The sequence below is a fragment of the Astatotilapia calliptera genome, chromosome 23 (genome assembly GCF_900246225.1).
Source record: "Astatotilapia calliptera chromosome 23, fAstCal1.2, whole genome shotgun sequence".
Lineage (NCBI taxonomy): Eukaryota > Metazoa > Chordata > Actinopteri > Cichliformes > Cichlidae > Astatotilapia > Astatotilapia calliptera.
In genome coordinates this window covers 39,273,825-39,291,823 of record NC_039323.1, presented here as the reverse complement: position 1 = coordinate 39,291,823, position 17,999 = coordinate 39,273,825, and the positions used below count along the sequence as shown (strand labels likewise).

At 47.6% G+C, this 17,999-nt stretch overlaps 1 protein-coding gene across 4 annotated transcripts in view; it reads right to left on the bottom strand.

Moving 5' to 3' along the window:
* Positions 1 to 482: 482 nt before the first annotated feature.
* Positions 483 to 17,999, bottom strand: part of fam184aa (family with sequence similarity 184 member Aa) — an 84,611-nt gene continuing 67,094 nt past the window's right edge. For 2 of the 4 annotated variants that reach the window (XM_026158415.1, XM_026158416.1), the window contains exons 20-24: positions 16,093 to 16,239; positions 15,812 to 15,929; positions 14,946 to 15,050; positions 4,177 to 4,302; positions 483 to 1,725 (exon numbers count right to left, since the gene is read on the bottom strand). In XM_026158415.1, the coding sequence (XP_026014200.1) occupies positions 1,717 to 1,725; positions 4,177 to 4,302; positions 14,946 to 15,050; positions 15,812 to 15,929; positions 16,093 to 16,239 (505 nt within the window). In that variant the 3' untranslated portion in view covers positions 483 to 1,716. Of the gene's footprint in view, positions 1,726 to 3,934; positions 4,303 to 14,945; positions 15,051 to 15,811; positions 15,930 to 16,092; positions 16,240 to 17,999 lie in introns of all 4 variants that reach the window. The other 2 variants (XM_026158418.1, XM_026158417.1) reach the window with 2 other exon arrangements.

The window sequence follows — 17,999 nt, the reverse complement described above, 5'->3', positions numbered from 1 at the left end:
AATAACAGGAGAGGGAAGGGGAGCGAATGAGAGAAGTAGATGCAACTGTGGAGCAAAGACAGAATAACTCCAGCTTTGTGTCTATTTTTTTAATTCTAGCTGAAGTACCGGACAAATCGCTGCCTTTTCACCTCAATATGGAACTCCAATGGCCAGTCCAGCTGTGGCTCACTATATCAGTTGTTAAGCTTAACGTGGAAATACTCTGCAAACATTCAGGGATGAACTTACACACTTACTTTTCTGGAATAGTTTTCTCTGAGATCAAATGCTGCAGTTAGGAAGCATGTACCGAGGCTCCAAATGCGCCAACAGACCGCTGACAGGTCTCGCAGACAACAGCCGCTCTGTCACGTGACACCTACTACTCCCATGCGACAAGCTGGGTTACGCCAAGTAGCGCGTTTTGTGAGGTGATTTTGTGATACTTCGTATCGGATTACATTTTTTATTTCCCTCTGATATCCGATCCAGTAATTTAGGTCAGTATCGGACCGATACGTAATATCGGATCGGTCCATCTCTAGTTTTAATATATTGTTGAAAGTAAAAGTCACAGTGATTTAGTGGTCATTAAAATGTGCTCTGGATTTGCATTAAGGAGTTAATGATTTAATGATTCATCTGTAGGGTCATGACAAACTACTGCATTCTGTACACTAGTGTTAGTTAGCTGTGTCGCTTTGTAGCAATTAAAACCAAAAATCTGAAGTGTTTCCAAATAATGATAACGATGATCCGCTTAAAGCATGCCGGACATTTGAATTTTATATTGACATCTGGTCTGTGTAGTTCATGTTTTGTTGTTACTCGTCCAGGTTACATCCAGGAACAATCCAGGAAGCTGTGATTGGCACATGCAGGCAGTGATTCAGTGAGCACTTGATTTGCAGGTGATACATTTTAGCTGTTAGGAGCCAAAATTGTGATCAAGATTAAAATGTAATTAACTGCAGCCCTAAGAACGGTGTTCAAAAAAGCACCGTGTAGAGTTACTCTCATTATTAATCAGAGTCTTCATATTGATTTGTAGATTTTAAATACAACAGGATACATTTTCACATCGCTTGGCAACCGGTAAATCTTAAAAGAATGAGATGGAATCATTAAAAGCACCAGCTTCGCCATCAATAAACATGCTACTCCCTTTGGGAAATCTCTGCAGAGCATGCCACGCATTTAAACTTCAGTGTAATATAAATTATTAAATTTAAATTCAGAGGACATTAATTCTTTCTAACTTGTAATTTTCTTCACATTGGGTAGCATGAGAGCTCATACAAATGGCCACTTTTGCAGAATAGCAGATGGCATAAATGTAAAAGACAAATCGTTGTATACTAATGTTTCATGTCACCTCTTTCTGCCATGCACACTTTCATGATGAAGCACTGATAAGCCACACTGCTCATCGTGCTCACCACGTATGGAAGCCCTAAGGTTAAATTCACTCAGCAATGCACACGACAGATGGGAGTGCTGCAATGAGGAGAGGACGTCTCATATTCATGTCGCCCAAATGACTGTGAAAACCTGCAGTTTGATCGCTGTCCAACTTTAGCTCTCTGTCCCATTACTTCCTTTTTTTGACACAGTTGGGATTTAGCGAGTCAGAAAGTGAAGTATTGGGCGTACAGCTCCTCTTCTTTTGTGACGTATTCTTTGCTTTTTCCTGGATTCATCCGCGCAGGGTCCGATGGTGTCGCAGAGTTGGCTTCAGGAAGGCTGAGGGAGGGAAGAAAAACATCTGTTAGAATAATGAGGAGGCAGAAGCTCGAGGACAGAGAAATGCTCTGTCAGGAATTCACAGGGTTACAGATGTATGCAATCAGATGGTCACAGATTTTTAGCTGACAAGCTCGGGAGCTTCACAGAACAGAAAATAATAGTGATTGCCTTGTTTGTTGTGATCGTTGGCAGCAGCCACTGTCAGAGCATAATGGGGGAGATCCAGTGAGTGCTCCTACTCGATGTCATACAAGTGAAGAAGTGGTGGTGTAATGTCCAAAATCCAGCATGGACATAGACTTAGACTGCCCACATTTAAGGACACATGCACAAAGGAGAGCTTGGGACTAAAACACCAAACCTAAAATTATAAATAACGCAAACTTCAAATCACCAAATCCTTTTTCTACATCCTGAATTGGACATGCCACCAGTGTACCATGATGAGGTGGGATGCTCATTCACAAAATAAGTCTAAAAGAGAAGCAATAGGACCTTTTTGCTATCAGGTAGCAATGCTGACCCCCTTCCCTCTGGAAACTAACATAACTGCAATATTGGATTTTTAAGATCAATATCAATACTCGCGATTTAAAAAATCTGATATTCTGACATATCAGCCGATATTTTCTTTCAGGCATACAATATGCGAACAGATTTCCTTAATGTTTGAGTGGTTATTTATTTACTTGTTTATTCTCTCCCAAGTGTGCTCTGATTACCTGCAGATTGCCCTCTAGTGGACAAACTTTTTAATGTCAACACTCTTACTATGGTAAAGACTTTTTCTCCTGTCTCTTTATTTTTGAACATTTATAAGCCATTACAAATGCAAATACTGACAAATAGTTAATATCGGTTTATTTATTGTCTTGCCTGTAAGTTTTTTCATTGCTTATTCTGCAGATTTTGTGGAAGATACTTTGCAACCCACCTCCACCCCTCTGATACAGTCACCATGCTTTCCTTGAATGTGTTAGCAGAAGAATGGAGTCCCAGAGCAGAGTGGTTACTGCCAAATGTAAATCACTGTAGATGTAAATGTACGGACACATATGTATATTACTCAGGTGCTTCAGTTTCCATGCTATTCCTGAGCCTGCAATCAGTGCACAGGTCAGTGGAAGTTTGGACATGTTGCATAAAGCTTGGGACACTTTAAATGAACAAAAACAGTTTTTGTTATAGTTGGCTGCTCCTTTTAAGGATCCATGGCATAACGGGTGGTGGCAATGATTGGTAACTGTTTAGATATAGCAAGATTGCACAATACGAGCACAAAAGAAGCAGTAAAGTAAAAAAACAACACAAAAACATGACAGACTTCAGCTTTAAACTAAACTGCAGCTCGATTACGAGATGGGAAAAAGTTGGAGAACTTTCAAACAAAGTCTGCGGTTCAGCTGCAGTTTATACCCTCGAGCCTCAGACCTCCCAGTGATTTCTAATCAACGGCCGCAGCAAACAGAACTCCTTCATTTGTTTGTCCACTGCCTTCTGTGGAGAGAACAAAGCCCAAAACTATTTCTTATTTCTTTCTCTTTCAAGTTTTACATTTGCAAGTTGCTGCAAAGCTTTCAAAGCAATCATTTGTTTGCCTCTTTGCTTCACTCCCAGTTTAAAGTCCCACTGAGACTGATTTGTAAGTGCACTGTCTCCGGGTTGGTTCTCATCTTTTTGTAAAATATTTTTTACGAGGATTTACAGTGCATTTCAAAGATGATTCTGTCTTTGATTGCGCCACATTGAGAAAATGAAAAATGTGATGTTAATGTGCGTAATGTATCAAAAAGAGATTACATGTTCATTATTTTTGGGTGTTGACCCCGATGTAATGGAGCGAGGCTGCAGTGTTCCGTGAAATGAAAAGATCAATGCTGCACTCGTATTAGCTCGGGCCTAAATTAAAATGATAAAAAGTAGAGAACAGAAAGAAAAAGAAGTTGTCTCTCATATTTCATCTCTGGACATTGTCAGAACAAAAGGAAAAAATAGGAGTAACAGCTGGTCCATAAGTGCTGATCAAATATAAACCTCACCTCGGTTGAGGGTGAGGGGGTGAGGACAGAAAGGAGGGAAACTAAGAAGTGAGGTGAAAGATTGGGATAGTGGAAGCAGCAGCAGACATCACATAATTCACTGCTTGAATATGTGAAGTGAAGGTGAACGGTGGGCAGCAGTAGCAGAAATGCACTTTAGTTCTCACCTCCCGAAGCTCTGCAGGCCCTGATGCTGCACCACAGATTCCTGAGGATGAGGAGCATGAGGAAGAGCAAGGCTTGGCATGGGATGATGTGGAGGATGAGGAGAAGAAGGAGGAGGAGGAGGAGGATGCTGAGGAAGAGGAGCAGGAGGATAAGGGCTGAATAGGGGAAGGGGTTTCCTAAGTCGGGGGAGGGATCTCTGGAGGGGGGAGTTAGGAGGCGCAAAAGGGCCTCCTGATCCTACCTCCTCCACCTCCCGTCCCTCCTCTTCCTGTCCTTCATGAGTCATGGTGGGAGGGCTGACGAATCGGAGAGCTGAATGGCTAGGAAAGCTGGTGAAGCGGTGATCTGATTGGCTGCCTGTTTTTGACTACAGACACACATAGAGAGGCGAGACATGAATGCCGGCTATCTTTAGCTAACTCAGATCAAACTACTAACTGGTTTTAACAACGTGCCTGTCATGCTGTGTAGTTTCCATGGTAACCAAAGTGGTTAAAGCTATTAGCATCATCTCAGATAATGACCTTTAACCTAAACTTGCATCCCTGCCTAAGCAAATCCAGTGAAGAGCAGGAGTAAAGTGCTTATACGCATCTTTCAAATTCCAGTCTACTAAGTGTGATCAAAAGTTCTGTGATTCCACTCATAAAAAGCGGAAATCTTACCTGATTTAAAATGAACTGTGATCCTCTTCAAGGAATCTCCTCGTGCAGGTCTGGACTAACTCCAGTACCATTCCTGGTATTTTAAGATTACGTCCTATTCGATTCAGGTATTAATGTTGGATCTCTTCCACTATATCAGTTTCATTTTACGACAGAGGGAGTCCAAACTAACTAGTGTCATACAAAGTTTGCATTGGTATGGCCAATAAAACTGTTTTCAGTGCACTTTGAGTGGGTATATTAAGGTACACCATGTTTTTCTCCCTCAGATGTGTCAACACTGGGAAAAAAAGAGAAAAGCACGCTCCTGGTGTTGGTTGTGACCTGATGTACCACATCTTCTTATAGCTGGAGACCCAACTCATCACCAGTGATGATGTTCATCCAAAAAGGTTGGTGAGTTTGACACAGAAGTTGAGATTTTTGTGTGCAAAAAAATTGCAGAGACCACAAAGTGGTCAGAACACGGCACCCAGTGATCTAAAAGTCCAAGTTAGAAGTAGACCAGAGGTGCACAGTGGGAGAGCAGGAATATTTCATCTGGGATGTGTGGCTTTTATTTTTTTGTTTGTAAAGCTTATAGAACTTTTTGATCACCACCTTGTATTATCTTACCTGGAAGGACCGCCTTCCACATGGTAGGGGAATACAATACAGTTTGTGGCAGCTTTTGCTAACACAACCGTCAATCTTTTTTAGATTTTTAGTTATCGTCTCTTCAGAGATTATGCCTTAAAATGTTTCAACATACACTGATCAGGCATAACATTATGACCACCAGCCTAATATTGCATTGGTCTACCCTTGAATTAAATCCAGTAAGTGGTGCGGAGGGGCATCCACGGATTGGACTAGTTTGTCCAGCATTGGTCCAGAATTTGGAGGCCAAGTCAACACCTCAAACTTCTTGTTGTGCTCCTCAAACCATTTCTTCTTTGTGGCAGGGCAGATTATTCTGTGCCACAGCCTTCAAGGAATACTGTTTCCATGAAAGGATGTACACGGTGTGCAACAGTGGTTAGGTAGGTGGTGCGTGTCAAATTAACATCCACATGGATGGCAGGACACAACGTTTATCACAATGTTTCCCAGAAGACTGTGTGATTGCCCAAAGCATCATCATCACCATGATCACCGTGTCTGGTCAACAAACTGTGATGCTCCGACGCCTTTCTGTCAGAATCAGCATCAACTACAGTGGGGCAAAAAAGTATTTAGTCAGCCACCGATTGTGCAAGTTCCCCCACCTAAAATGATGACAGAGGTCAGTAATTTGGTCAATAACAAAAATACAACTCAATACTTTGTAACATAACCTTTGTTGGCAATAACAGAGGTCAAACGTTTACTATAGGTCTTTACCAGGTTTGCACACACAGTAGCTGGTATTTTGGCCCATTCCTCCATGCAGATCTTCTCGAGAGCAGTGATGTTTTGGGGCTGTCGCCGAGCAACACGGACTTTCAACTCCCGCCACAGATTTTCTATGGGGTTGAGGTCTGGAGACTGGCTAGGCCACTCCAGGACTTTCAAATGCTTCTTACGTAGCTACTCCTTTGTTGCCCGGGCGGTGTGTTTTGGATCATTGTCATGTTGGAAGACCCAGCCTCGTTTCATCTTCAAAGTTCTCACTGATGGAAGGAGGTTTTGGCTCAAAATCTCACGATACATGGCCCCATTCATTCTGTCCTTAACACGGATCAGTCGTCCTGTCCCCTTGGCAGAAAAACAGCCCCATAGCATGATGTTTCCACCCCCATGCTTCACAGTAGGTATGGTGTTCTTGGGATGCAACTCAGTATTCTTCTTCCTCCAAACACGACGAGTTGAGTTTATACCAAAAAGTTCTACTTTGGTTTCATCTGACCACATGACATTCTCCCAATCCTCTGCTGTATCATCCATGTGCTCTCTGGCAAACTTCAGACGGGCCTGGACATGCACTGGCTTCAGCAGCGGAACACGTCTGGCACTGCGGGATTTGATTCCCTGCCGTTGTAGTGTGTTACTGATGGTGACCTTTGTTACTTTGGTCCCAGCTCTCTGCAGGTCATTCACCAGGTCCCCCCGTGTGGTTCTGGGATCTTTGCTCACCGTTCTCATGATCATTTTGACCCCACGGGATGAGATCTTGCGTGGAGCCCCAGATCGAGGGAGATTATCAGTGGTCTTGTATGTCTTCCATTTTCTGATGATTGCTCCCACAGTTGATTTTTTCCACACCAAGCTGCTTGCCTATTGTAGATTCACTCTTCCCAGTCTGGTGCAGGTCTACAATACTTTTCCTGGTGTCCTTCGAAAGCTCTTTGGTCTTGGCCATGGCGGAGTTTGGAGTCTGACTGTTTGAGGCTGTGGACAGGTGTCTTTTATACAGATGATGAGTTCAAACAGGTGCCATTCATACAGGTAACGAGTGGGGGACAGAAAAGCTTCTTACAGAAGACGTTACAGGTCTGTGAGAGCCAGAGATTTTCCATGTTTGAGGTGACCAAATACTTATTTTCCACCCTGATTTACGAATAAATTCTTTACAAATCCTACCATGTGAATTCATGGATTTTTTTTTCACATTCTGTGTCTCACAGTTGAAGTGTACCTCTGGTGCAAATTACTGACCTCTGTCATCATTTTAAGTGGGGGAACTTGCACAATCGGTGGCTGACTAAATACTTTTTTGCCCCACTGTAGTTTGAGGTGCAGTAGATCATCTTTTGGACCACACAGGTCAGACAGCCTTCTGTACCCAATCATCAGTGAGCCTTGGCCACCCATGACCCTGTTGCTAGTTCACCACTGTTCCTTCCTCGGACCATTTTTGATAGATACAGACCACTGCAGGCTGGGAACACCCCACAAAAGCTGCAATTTTGGAGATGCTCTAACCTGTTCGTCTAGCTATCACAGTTTGTCCCTCGTTAAACTCGCTCAAATCCTCACGCTTGACCATTTTTCTCCTTCATCAGCTCGGGGGACAAATATTCACTTGCTCCCTGATATTTCCCACTAACAGGTGCCATGATGAAGAGATAATCAGTGTTATTTACTTCAGCTGTCAGCGGCCATAATGTTATGCCTGGTCGGTGTACGGCGAAAAGTACATTTCCTCAACTGTCACTGGACGGCTGTCACAAGGGTTTATCATATGGCCAAATGCACAATGCACTAGATTACATATTATAACAAGCAGCAGCAAAACCTCATTAATATATTTTCTACACACTGGCATTGCAATATTTTTGTAGGGGATCAACCAAATATGTTTAGCGCAAGTCAGCAAAGAATGCATGAAAAAAAGAGCATAAATTAAAATATAGGCACAGAGTAGCCTTGAATAATCTCTCAGTGTTCCCTGAGGGGACTTGCTGGAGAGAGAGAGCTGCTATCTTCCTCACTTTCTTGATATCCCCACTAGTTGGCAAACTGAGAGATTTTCCAGTCCTACACATTGGAAGCTTAGACGTGTGAGCGAAGGACTGAAGATGCATATGTTATTCAATATAAACAACCCACAGCGAGCAACACAGGCACGATTAGGAGGAGGAGGAGGATGGAAATGAGGAGACGATGAGCTGATGTTATGATACTGAAATCAAGTGTTATTGTTCTTGAATGACTCAAACTGAAGCTGTGACAGCTGTGTTCACACATGAAGGATGATGAGCAGCTTTGTACAAAGATAACAGTTATCATGAGTCGTGTGCAATGGGCACCAGGTTTCAGGAAGAACGCTCAATGGCGCTCAGACAACAGACGAAAAAATGGGAGCATAAAGAGGAAGACAAGAAGATTACACAAGCACACGGGCCGCAAACATTCTTCTTTTCTTACAGCTGGTAGCAGAACAATGCGTGAAGATAATCAGGTACAATAGCAACACAGAAGGTTTTAGTGTCCTTGTGCTTTTCTCTTGCTGCAAATCTATTTCTACATAATAAAGAAACATAGTTTATATGGATAAATTATGTTTGCTACCCTCATTAGGCGGGATAATGATCAATAACGATTAGTTATGTCTATAACTTCTGTTCCCTGAAGGAGAGGAACGAGGTACAACACATAAGTATGGGATATCACGCCCTCGCGTGTCCTGGCTGAAGAAACCTTTATTCACGCCTTTACGGCAGATGACGTGTGATGACACGCGCAAGGCCCCGCCCGCACATATAGCCGCTGCCATCACCGTCATCCCTCAGTTCGATAGCCGCTCTTCACCGAGCCAACTGCTCAGTGGGGCCACCCTGTGTTGTACCTCGTTCCTCTCCTTCAGGGAACAGAAGTTATAGACATAACTAATCGTTCCCTTTCAGTCGATTCACTCGGTACAACACATAAGTATGGGACCTATATACACGCCCCGCAGAGCAGCCACCGAACCGGAACGGGACCACCACATCCTTAGTGAGTGGTAGACCCAGCAGAAAGGACAGCATGAGCCACCGAAGGGGCTGTAACGTCCAACCGATAAAACCGCACAAAAGTGTGCGGCGACGCCCAATTAGCCGCTGCACAAATATCAGCCACAGGCACCCCTCTAAAAAGAGCCCATGAGGTCGCCATCCCCCTGGTGGAATGAGCTCCCACCCCGTGGGGCAACGCAAAACCTCCGGTGCTGTATGCCAGCGAGATAGCTTCTACAATCCAGTGGGACAGCCTCTGTCTGGACAGAGCTCTACCTCTATTCGGATTAGCGAAGCAGACAAACAACTGGTCACACAAACGCACATCCCGAGTGCGCTCAATGTAGGTGCGTAGCGCACGCACCGGACAAAGAGAATGCACCCTCCTCTGCTCCTCAGATTCAAAAGGAGGGGAGCAAAAGCTCAGCAACTCAAACTCCATTGAACTATAAGATGCAGGCATGACCTTGGGAAGATAGGCGGCATTCGGACGCAATACGACCTTGCGGCCATCAGGAGAAAACTGTGTGCAGGCAGGATGCACAGACAGCGCATGAAGGTCCCCCACTCGCTTCGCCGAGGCCAAAGCGAGAAGTAATGCGGTCTTATACGAAAGAAGTTTCATATCTACCGACTCAACGGGTTCAAACGGAGGGCCACAAAGGGCCTCCAGCACCAAAGACAAGTCCCAAGCCGGGACACTGGACTTAAGCACGGGCCTCAGCCGGCGAACCCCTTTCAGAAAACGCACGGCGAGGGGATGCGCACCTGGTGTCACCCCGTCAAAACCGATATGACAAGCAGATATAGCCGCTAAATAAACCTTGATCGTCGAAAACGAAAGGCCTTTATCCAACAGCTCCTGCAGGAATGTCAAAACATCCACAATAGAGCACTGAAATGGGAGAGTGTGGCGGTCCTGGCACCATCGCTCGAAGGCTCGCCATTTGTAAGCGTACAAGCCTCTAGTAGACGAGGCCCTGGCGCTCTGAATCGTCGCTACCACACTAGGTGGCAGACCCTTAGCAACCAAGTTTAACCTCTCAGCAGGTAAGCATGAAGGTGCCACAGATCCGGGCGCGGATGAAACACTTCCCCCCCCGCCTGAGAGAGGAGATCCCTGCGGAGAGGAAGCTGCCAAGGACTTGCTGCAAGCAGGCTGATTATTTCTGCATACCACGACTTCGCGGGCCACCAAGGGGCCACCAGGATCAGAGAGAGGGAATGCCGACGCACCCTCTCCAGAATTGGAGATATCATTTCCACTGGGGGAAATGCATACAGGAGCACGTCTGGCCATTGGTGCGCTAGCGCGTCCAAGCCCAAGGGTGCATCGTGGTCGATTATGGAGAAGTACAGGGGGCAGTGAGCATTCACCCTGGAAGCAAAAAGATCTATTTGCGCCTCGCCAAATAGATCCCAAATCTGAGCCACTATTGAAGGGTGTAACCTCCATTCTCTCACCAGAGGACCCCCCCTGGAGAGAAGGTCCGGCCCCAGGTTCAGGTGGCCCGGGACATGGGTGGCTCTTAGAGTCAGAAAATGAACACTGCACCATAACAGCAGAGAGCGAGACAGCTGCAACAGGGGAAGAGAGCGTGTTCCTCCCTGCCTGTTTATATAAGACACCACTGTTGAATTGTCCGTCCTGACTAAGACATGCTGGCCCTGCAGGACTGGACGGAAACGCTTTAGAGCTAAGAACACTGCTAACAGCTCTAAGTGGTTGATGTGCAGCTGGCGCTGAGCCGCGGACCAGATCCCTCTCACTGACGCACCCTCGCACAGCGCTCCCCACCCACTTAGGGAAGCATCTGTGGACACCACCTTGCGAAACAACACCCTCCCAATCCGAGAGCCCTGGTGCAGTAGCCCGGGCTCCCTCCAAGGACGGAGAGCTAGCATGCAAGACGCAGTTACCGGCAGCCTCCTCCGGAGGTGACGCGAAGCACACAAACGGTGAGAGAGAGTCCAGCGTTGAAACGCTCTCATTTTCAACAGCCCAAGCGGCACTACGGCGATCATAGATGCCATCATGCCCAACAAGCGCAATATCGTCTGGAAACGCAGTCTGCGTCCCAGCTGAAATTGAGCGAGGCAGCGATGAAACGCGGCCACTCTGTGCTCTGACAACCGTGCGCGGCTGGAAAGAGAGCATATTTCCAGACCGAGAAAAGCGATCTGTTGACCTGGGATTAGCGAGCTCTTCTGAAAGTTCACAGAGAACCCCAGTGTCTGAATGTGTGACAGAACCCGCGACAGCTGCGTCTCCGCCTGTTCTCTGGAGCAAGCCACGAGAGCCCAGTCGTCCAGGTAGGCCAAGATGCGGATGCCCCTCTTCCTGAGGGGCGCTAGCGCTGCCTCGGCACATTTCGTAAAGGTGCGGGGAGCGAGCGACAGCCCGAACGGCAGCACTAGGTATTCGTAGGCTACGCCCTCGAATGCAAACCTCAGAAACTGCCTGTGTTTCGGGTGTATAGCGACATGAAAATAAGCATCTGTTAGATCGATTGTCGCAAACCAATCTCCCGGGCCGACTGCACTCAGGAGCTGTCTGAGTGTTAGCATCCTGAACCTGTACGTTCGCAGGTACGTGTTCAAGACTCGCAGGTCGAGGATGGGACGAAGCCCTCCCCCTTTCTTCGGAATGACAAAATAACGGCTGTACCAACCTTTGTCCGTCTCCGAAGCGGGGACCACCCGTATTGCTCTCTTCTGTAATAGCGCCTGTATTTCCTCTCTGAGTACCAAGGCTGCCTCGGGGTTGACAATCGTGTTCACGACTCTTTGGAAACGAGGCGGCTTGACCCGGAACTGCAACCGGTAACCCATGGCAACGGTTTGCAGCACCCACGGAGAGGGGGCGCAAGCGCGCCACTGAGGGAAGTGAGCAGCCAGCCGGCTGGCCTGCAGCACTGACGGCGGGGCGCCGTCGCCCCCCAGTGTGTCTGCAGGGGACTGCATCCCCTGCCTGACCTGGCTCATTTCGCCTGCAGGTTGAGCATTTGAGATTGTTTGAGAGTAAACAACACTCTTTATTGATTGCAACATGGGAACATGTACATTTATACATTTTGTTGGGTGCACCTTTTCCGGGGCATAACAATGAAAAACAGCGGGAACACTCGATGTGGTCGCTTGAACATTCAACACATCTGAACCGTGTGCAGGGGTTATGTGCTTGGGAGACCGCGATAGGGAAGTGCAGCGCCTTCTGGGGCTGACAACCTGAACAGAACTTAAGCGGCACCTCTTGTGCGGCAACAGAGGGGTAAGAGCAGCGTCTCCCTGCTGCCGGATCCCTTCCCCACTCGCAATCACAGCTAGGAGGGCTGAGGCTTCTTCCTCCTGGGCGTCGGGTCCCGTCGGGGGCCCGGGGGAGGGCCTTTGCCCCAGGCCGACTGGCGTGGAGCTCGGGCCGGAGTACGTGCTCTCGCCGGCGGCCCTCCCACTCCAGCAGTGGGCGCCGGTCTCTTGCCAGCTGTCAGAGGAGCGGCGGGCCTGTGAGAGCTAGCAGTGGGCTTGGGCTGGGGCTGGCGTCTGGGGATGATGTCGCGCAGAGCTTCCGTCTGCTTCTTCCTCAGATCGAATCTAGCCTGAATGGCTTCAAGTGAATGTCCGAATAACCCAGCCGCAGACACTGGTGCGTCCAGATACACAGCTCTGTCTCTATCAGGGACGTCGGAGAGGGTCAGCCACAGGTGCCTCTGCGCCACCACTGTCGAAGCCATCCCTCTGCCCAGGGAGAGCGCTGCACAGCGAGACGCACGGAGGATGTAATCCGTGGTGACTCTAACCTCGTTAAGAAGAGGTGACAGCGGGCTGTCCTCCGGAACCAGCGATCCAAGCTCCGCCAGGCACATTGCTTGGTACGTCTGGAGCATGGTGACGGAGCTCATGGCTCGAGCGGTGCCGGCCTGAGCCCGATAAATCTTCTCCAGCTGCGAGGCCGAGAATCTGCAGTGCTTGGACGGCAGAGTTGCGGGGCCACCGACACCATGGTTATGGGACGGGGCCAGATAAGCAGCCAGAGACGGCTCCATAGGGGGTGGGTTAGCTAAACCAGCTCCCTCGGCGCCGTCCAATTCCATGTACTGTCCATAGCCGGGCACAGTGACGCGGGTAGACAGAGGTTTGTCCCATGACGCTGTTAGCTCGCAGAGAAAGTCTGGGAACATGGGGAGGCAGTTTTTGGCCGTTGCGGGCTCCGGTGGAAGGAAAAAACCCGCAAACCGCGACGGCTTCCGAGCTGGTGGAGGAGAGGGCCAGTCCACCTGCAGCTTCTCAGCGGCACGGCGAAACAGGGAGAAAAGAGAGGTGTCATCGTGGCCGACCGGCGCAGCAGCGGCGGCATATTGGGTCGACAATGAGCTCTCCTGCTCATCCTCCGACAAACCATGGATGTCCAGGCCGATGTCCAGCACGTCATCGTCTTCCTGGGGAGCGCTGGCGGGCTTCAACCCAGGCTGAAGCCCGTCAGCGCTCCTGCATGGTTCCGGTCCGTCATCGGCTAACCCGTCAACGTATTCCATGTGGTCAGCCCAGCTAATCGCGGGGACATCGACCTGAAAATTTTCGTCTTCGGACTCGGACGAAGCCGGGGCTCCAGACTCGGAAAGAAGAGGGTCATGCCGTGCGACAGCCGAGCGTCCCAGCACTCTTTCCACAAACGTCACCCGTCTTTCCAGGGTCGAGCGTCGGAGCTGGCGACAAAACGCACAAGCTTCGGGCTCCGTCAACGCTCTCCTAGCGTGGACGATCCCCAGGCAGACAGGGCAGGCATCGTGCTGGTCGCTGTCGTGCAAAGAGAAACCACATCCCTGAGGACAGGGGCGAACAGAAGATTTCTGCTTTGCTCGCTTCGGTTTGGAGTCCATTCCCAAAACGCAAAGCGAAACGCTGCACAAGAAAAACTTGAAAATAGCGCTCCGCGGGCAGCCTACGCACCAGCTGGGCGGTGGAGGCTAACACCAACAGGGGCAGTTAAGCTAGGTTCAAGTTGGCAGACAACGGAGCTAACTAGCAGTAGCTAGCTAGCCCAACTCAGCAGAGGTGTTCTCAGCGAGGTGAAGAGCGTAAGAACTGAGGGATGACGGTGATGGCAGCGGCTATATGTGCGGGCGGGGCCTTGCGCGTGTCATCACACGTCATCTGCCGTAAAGGCGTGAATAAAGGTTTCTTCAGCCAGGACACGCGAGGGCGTGATATCCCATACTTATGTGTTGTACCGAGTGAATCGACTGAAAGGGAACTTCATCTGGCGGCTGTAAACAAAGCTGGGTAACTATGCCAAGACGCATGCAGTTACTGCCCTGGTGTTTCTCCAATCCTCAGCCTGTTGGATGAGTTGATTCATTGCAGAGTGCAGCTCACCTTTACAGGTTTCACTGGTTTGAATTTATGACTCAAGGGGATTACTTCCATTTATCTTCAAGGATGATCTCAGTACATTTGCACTATATATCATATGTTGGGTGTTTGAGTATGTAATAAATGATAAGAAATATGTGTTTGGTACGTGGATGTGGGTCTTTACATTCTCTGGAGTTCATACAGTGTTAAAGATAGATCCTTACAGTAAAACACTCAGTCATACATTTAAGCCGTTTTCACACATGCACGGCAGGCCTGAACTTTTCAATATCAGCAGTGGGAACGGCATTAAACAGTGTTTTCTTTTTAACCCGTGTGGTCCTTGTTTGTGGCAATTAACTAAATGCAGGCAATTATCTAGAGAGTTAAAAGCAAGCGAGCAGGCATCGTATGTCCTGCTGTGCGCTACATGTCAGAAGGGACCACCAGAGTTCATGTGTGAAAACGACTTAATACTTACCGGGTAAACAGGTGAAGCAGATGACTTCAGCTGTACAGAAGTTTGGTATGCTGTAAGCCTGAAGCATCCACACCATTCACAGTGAAAAAAAGCAGTGTGGAATGAGCCCACTCACCTTAATAAGAGGGTTGATGACACCGACATTGGCACTGGAGTTAAAGACCTTGTTGAATCCCGTCTCTCGGTTGACCAACTCCAGCTGGTAGAACTTCTTGTCATCCTATATAAAAAAATGACAACATGTTGCAGTCAAACTCCACCCCAATCAAAACACACTCCACTATTCTTCTGTCTGTTTGCCAACACACATTTTTAATAGTCACAGTTTCATAAAGTTTGCATTCCCTCAGTATTTTCAACTAAAACTACACCAAATCAATAATTTCTTGACTCACTGTCCTGCATTCGAAGGATAAGCAAGCGCACATACACGATCCTGTTTACACACATGGATTCATAATTTAAAGAATAACAAAGTGAATTGTGGATCAGCATCTTGAAAAAAGTCTACTGAGATCCCGACTGACACACAGCAGAACCACAAAGGGTGGTTCCACATTAAGACTTCATGAAGTTATCAGCAGCATGCTGCAAAGACACAGGTCCTCCACAGTGCCTCGAAGGGCCACGCACAAGGAGTGAGAGTGAAGAAGTAGAGACATCGCTCAAACCGAGTTCTGCTTATCAACATTTAACTGCATCGCAGGATCTTTATCAAATCCCAAAGACGCAGCTTGCTCGCTAACTTTTCTTTCCTAAGTAAACAACATCTGCTGGTCGAGACCCTTACATGCAGTCAGATGAAGGAACTTTCAAAGAAATACATTTTTAACCCTGAGAACTGTTGACTGTTTGACCTCGCTTCCAGCGATTAATCCTTGATTTAGACTTTCTCACGAACTGCATGTCTATTTTTCAGTTTACTCCTCAGAGACTATCCCATGCCAAGATCTGGACTCATGGACCCCCGCGTCTACTCACCACCAGCTTTTTGACCAGAGCTTCTCTTTCAGTCACCATCTCTCTGAGCTCTGCGATCACATGCAGGTCTTCTGGTCGGCTTTCTCTGTTTCTTAACTTCTCCTCTGTGCCCTCCAACCTGGACGCACCCAGGAAACATTAAGAGTTAAATAAACAGGAACAAAGTGTGGCACCAGAGAGACAAAAGGAAGACAAAACAGAGACAACTTTGATCTATCTTGAAACAGTAGCAGCCCAAAAGAGCCACAGAAGAGGTTTCATCACACGGTTTTATGTCTTACAGTATTTGTAGAGCAGAAATCTTGTCTTTGAGGACCTCCTGGGCCTTGTTGAAGTCAGCCAGCATGATTTGTGTTTCTCTCTGATGGATTGCATTGAGCTCCCCCATCTCTCGCTCGTGTCTCTTTGCAAGGTCTTGTTCATGAGCTCTGCAGCAAAGACAGAAGTCATAAATGAATAAATCATTAGGCGAACTTTTCTGCTAGATGCATATTTCCTAAAGTGCCACCAAGTATCACAAGTTTACACTTAAATAATAATCACTTTGGGACTTTTCCTCTGCCTCTATACCAGTACATTTAATTTCCCGGAAGGGGGACCTGTGACATTGACATCGCATTTCAGTAAATTATAGAGGCCGACAGCAAGATGTGCAGCTGCAAAGTGAACTCTGCTGGGACACAAAGCACAGCTGGTACAGGGAGCATCCGGTCCCTCAGTGCTTACTGTGTCAATGTCAGAGTGTTAATTTATGTGTCTGCAATCTAAGTTAAAGAACGTAATGAAGAGTGTGCTTCATTTACATATGGGGACCATTAGAATTAAACTTCCTATAAGAAATGTGAAGAAGCAGAGCCAGGGTTACTGGCACAGGCTGCCAACGCTTGCACGAGTAGCGGACGAACATCCGTCTTTAATGGCTGTGGTTTTGCTTTCACATTTTCTTTTTAGCATCACTCACTCATTAAAGTAACTGTTTTTACAAGCTTAACACTGGACAGTAGCACTCAAACCACTAGAAAAGGGCATTTCAGCAATTCTTGAGGAATTTTAATTTAAAAAAAACTATCCTAATATAATTAGTGTTTTCTCACATTGGGGCAGACAAATATGACAGAAAGTCTGTGTTACGAACAACAAATTAAGCTTGAAAGACGCTGACATTTACCCTGTTGGAATACTTCATTAAAGCTGGAGAAGCAAACATAGTCACAGTGGTCTTTAGGTTATAAAAAAGAGCACGGGAGTCAAAATGCGGTAGGCAAAAGACTTTGTGGCGTTTTTCCACGCAAGAAAAATGAAACCAGTGCACGAGTGCCTTAACTTGCATTCTAGCCACCAGATGGCGACAGTGGTGGCTACAAAAAGACTGGATCCTACAGAAACGATTAGTTATGTCTATAACTTCTGTTCCCTGAAGGAGAGGAACGAGGTACAACACATAAGTATGGGATATCACGCCCTCGCGTGTCCTGGCTGAAGAAACCTTTATTCACGCCTTTACGGCAGATGACGTGTGATGACACGCGCAAGGCCCCGCCCGCACATATAGCCGCTGCCATCACCGTCATCCCTCAGTTCGATAGCCGCTCTTCACCGAGCCAACTGCTCAGTGGGGCCACCCTGTGTTGTACCTCGTTCCTCTCCTTCAGGGAACAGAAGTTATAGACATAACTAATCGTTCCCTTTCAGTCGATTCACTCGGTACAACACATAAGTATGGGACCTATATACACGCCCCGCAGAGCAGCCACCGAACCGGAACGGGACCACCACATCCTTAGTGAGTGGTAGACCCAGCAGAAAGGACAGCATGAGCCACCGAAGGGGCTGTAACGTCCAACCGATAAAACCGCACAAAAGTGTGCGGCGACGCCCAATTAGCCGCTGCACAAATATCAGCCACAGGCACCCCTCTAAAAAGAGCCCATGAGGTCGCCATCCCCCTGGTGGAATGAGCTCCCACCCCGTGGGGCAACGCAAAACCTCCGGTGCTGTATGCCAGCGAGATAGCTTCCACAATCCAGTGGGACAGCCTCTGTCTGGACAGAGCTCTACCTCTATTCGGATTAGCGAAGCAGACAAACAACTGGTCACACAAACGCACATCCCGAGTGCGCTCAATGTAGGTGCGTAGCGCACGCACCGGACAAAGAGAATGCACCCTCCTCTGCTCCTCAGATTCAAA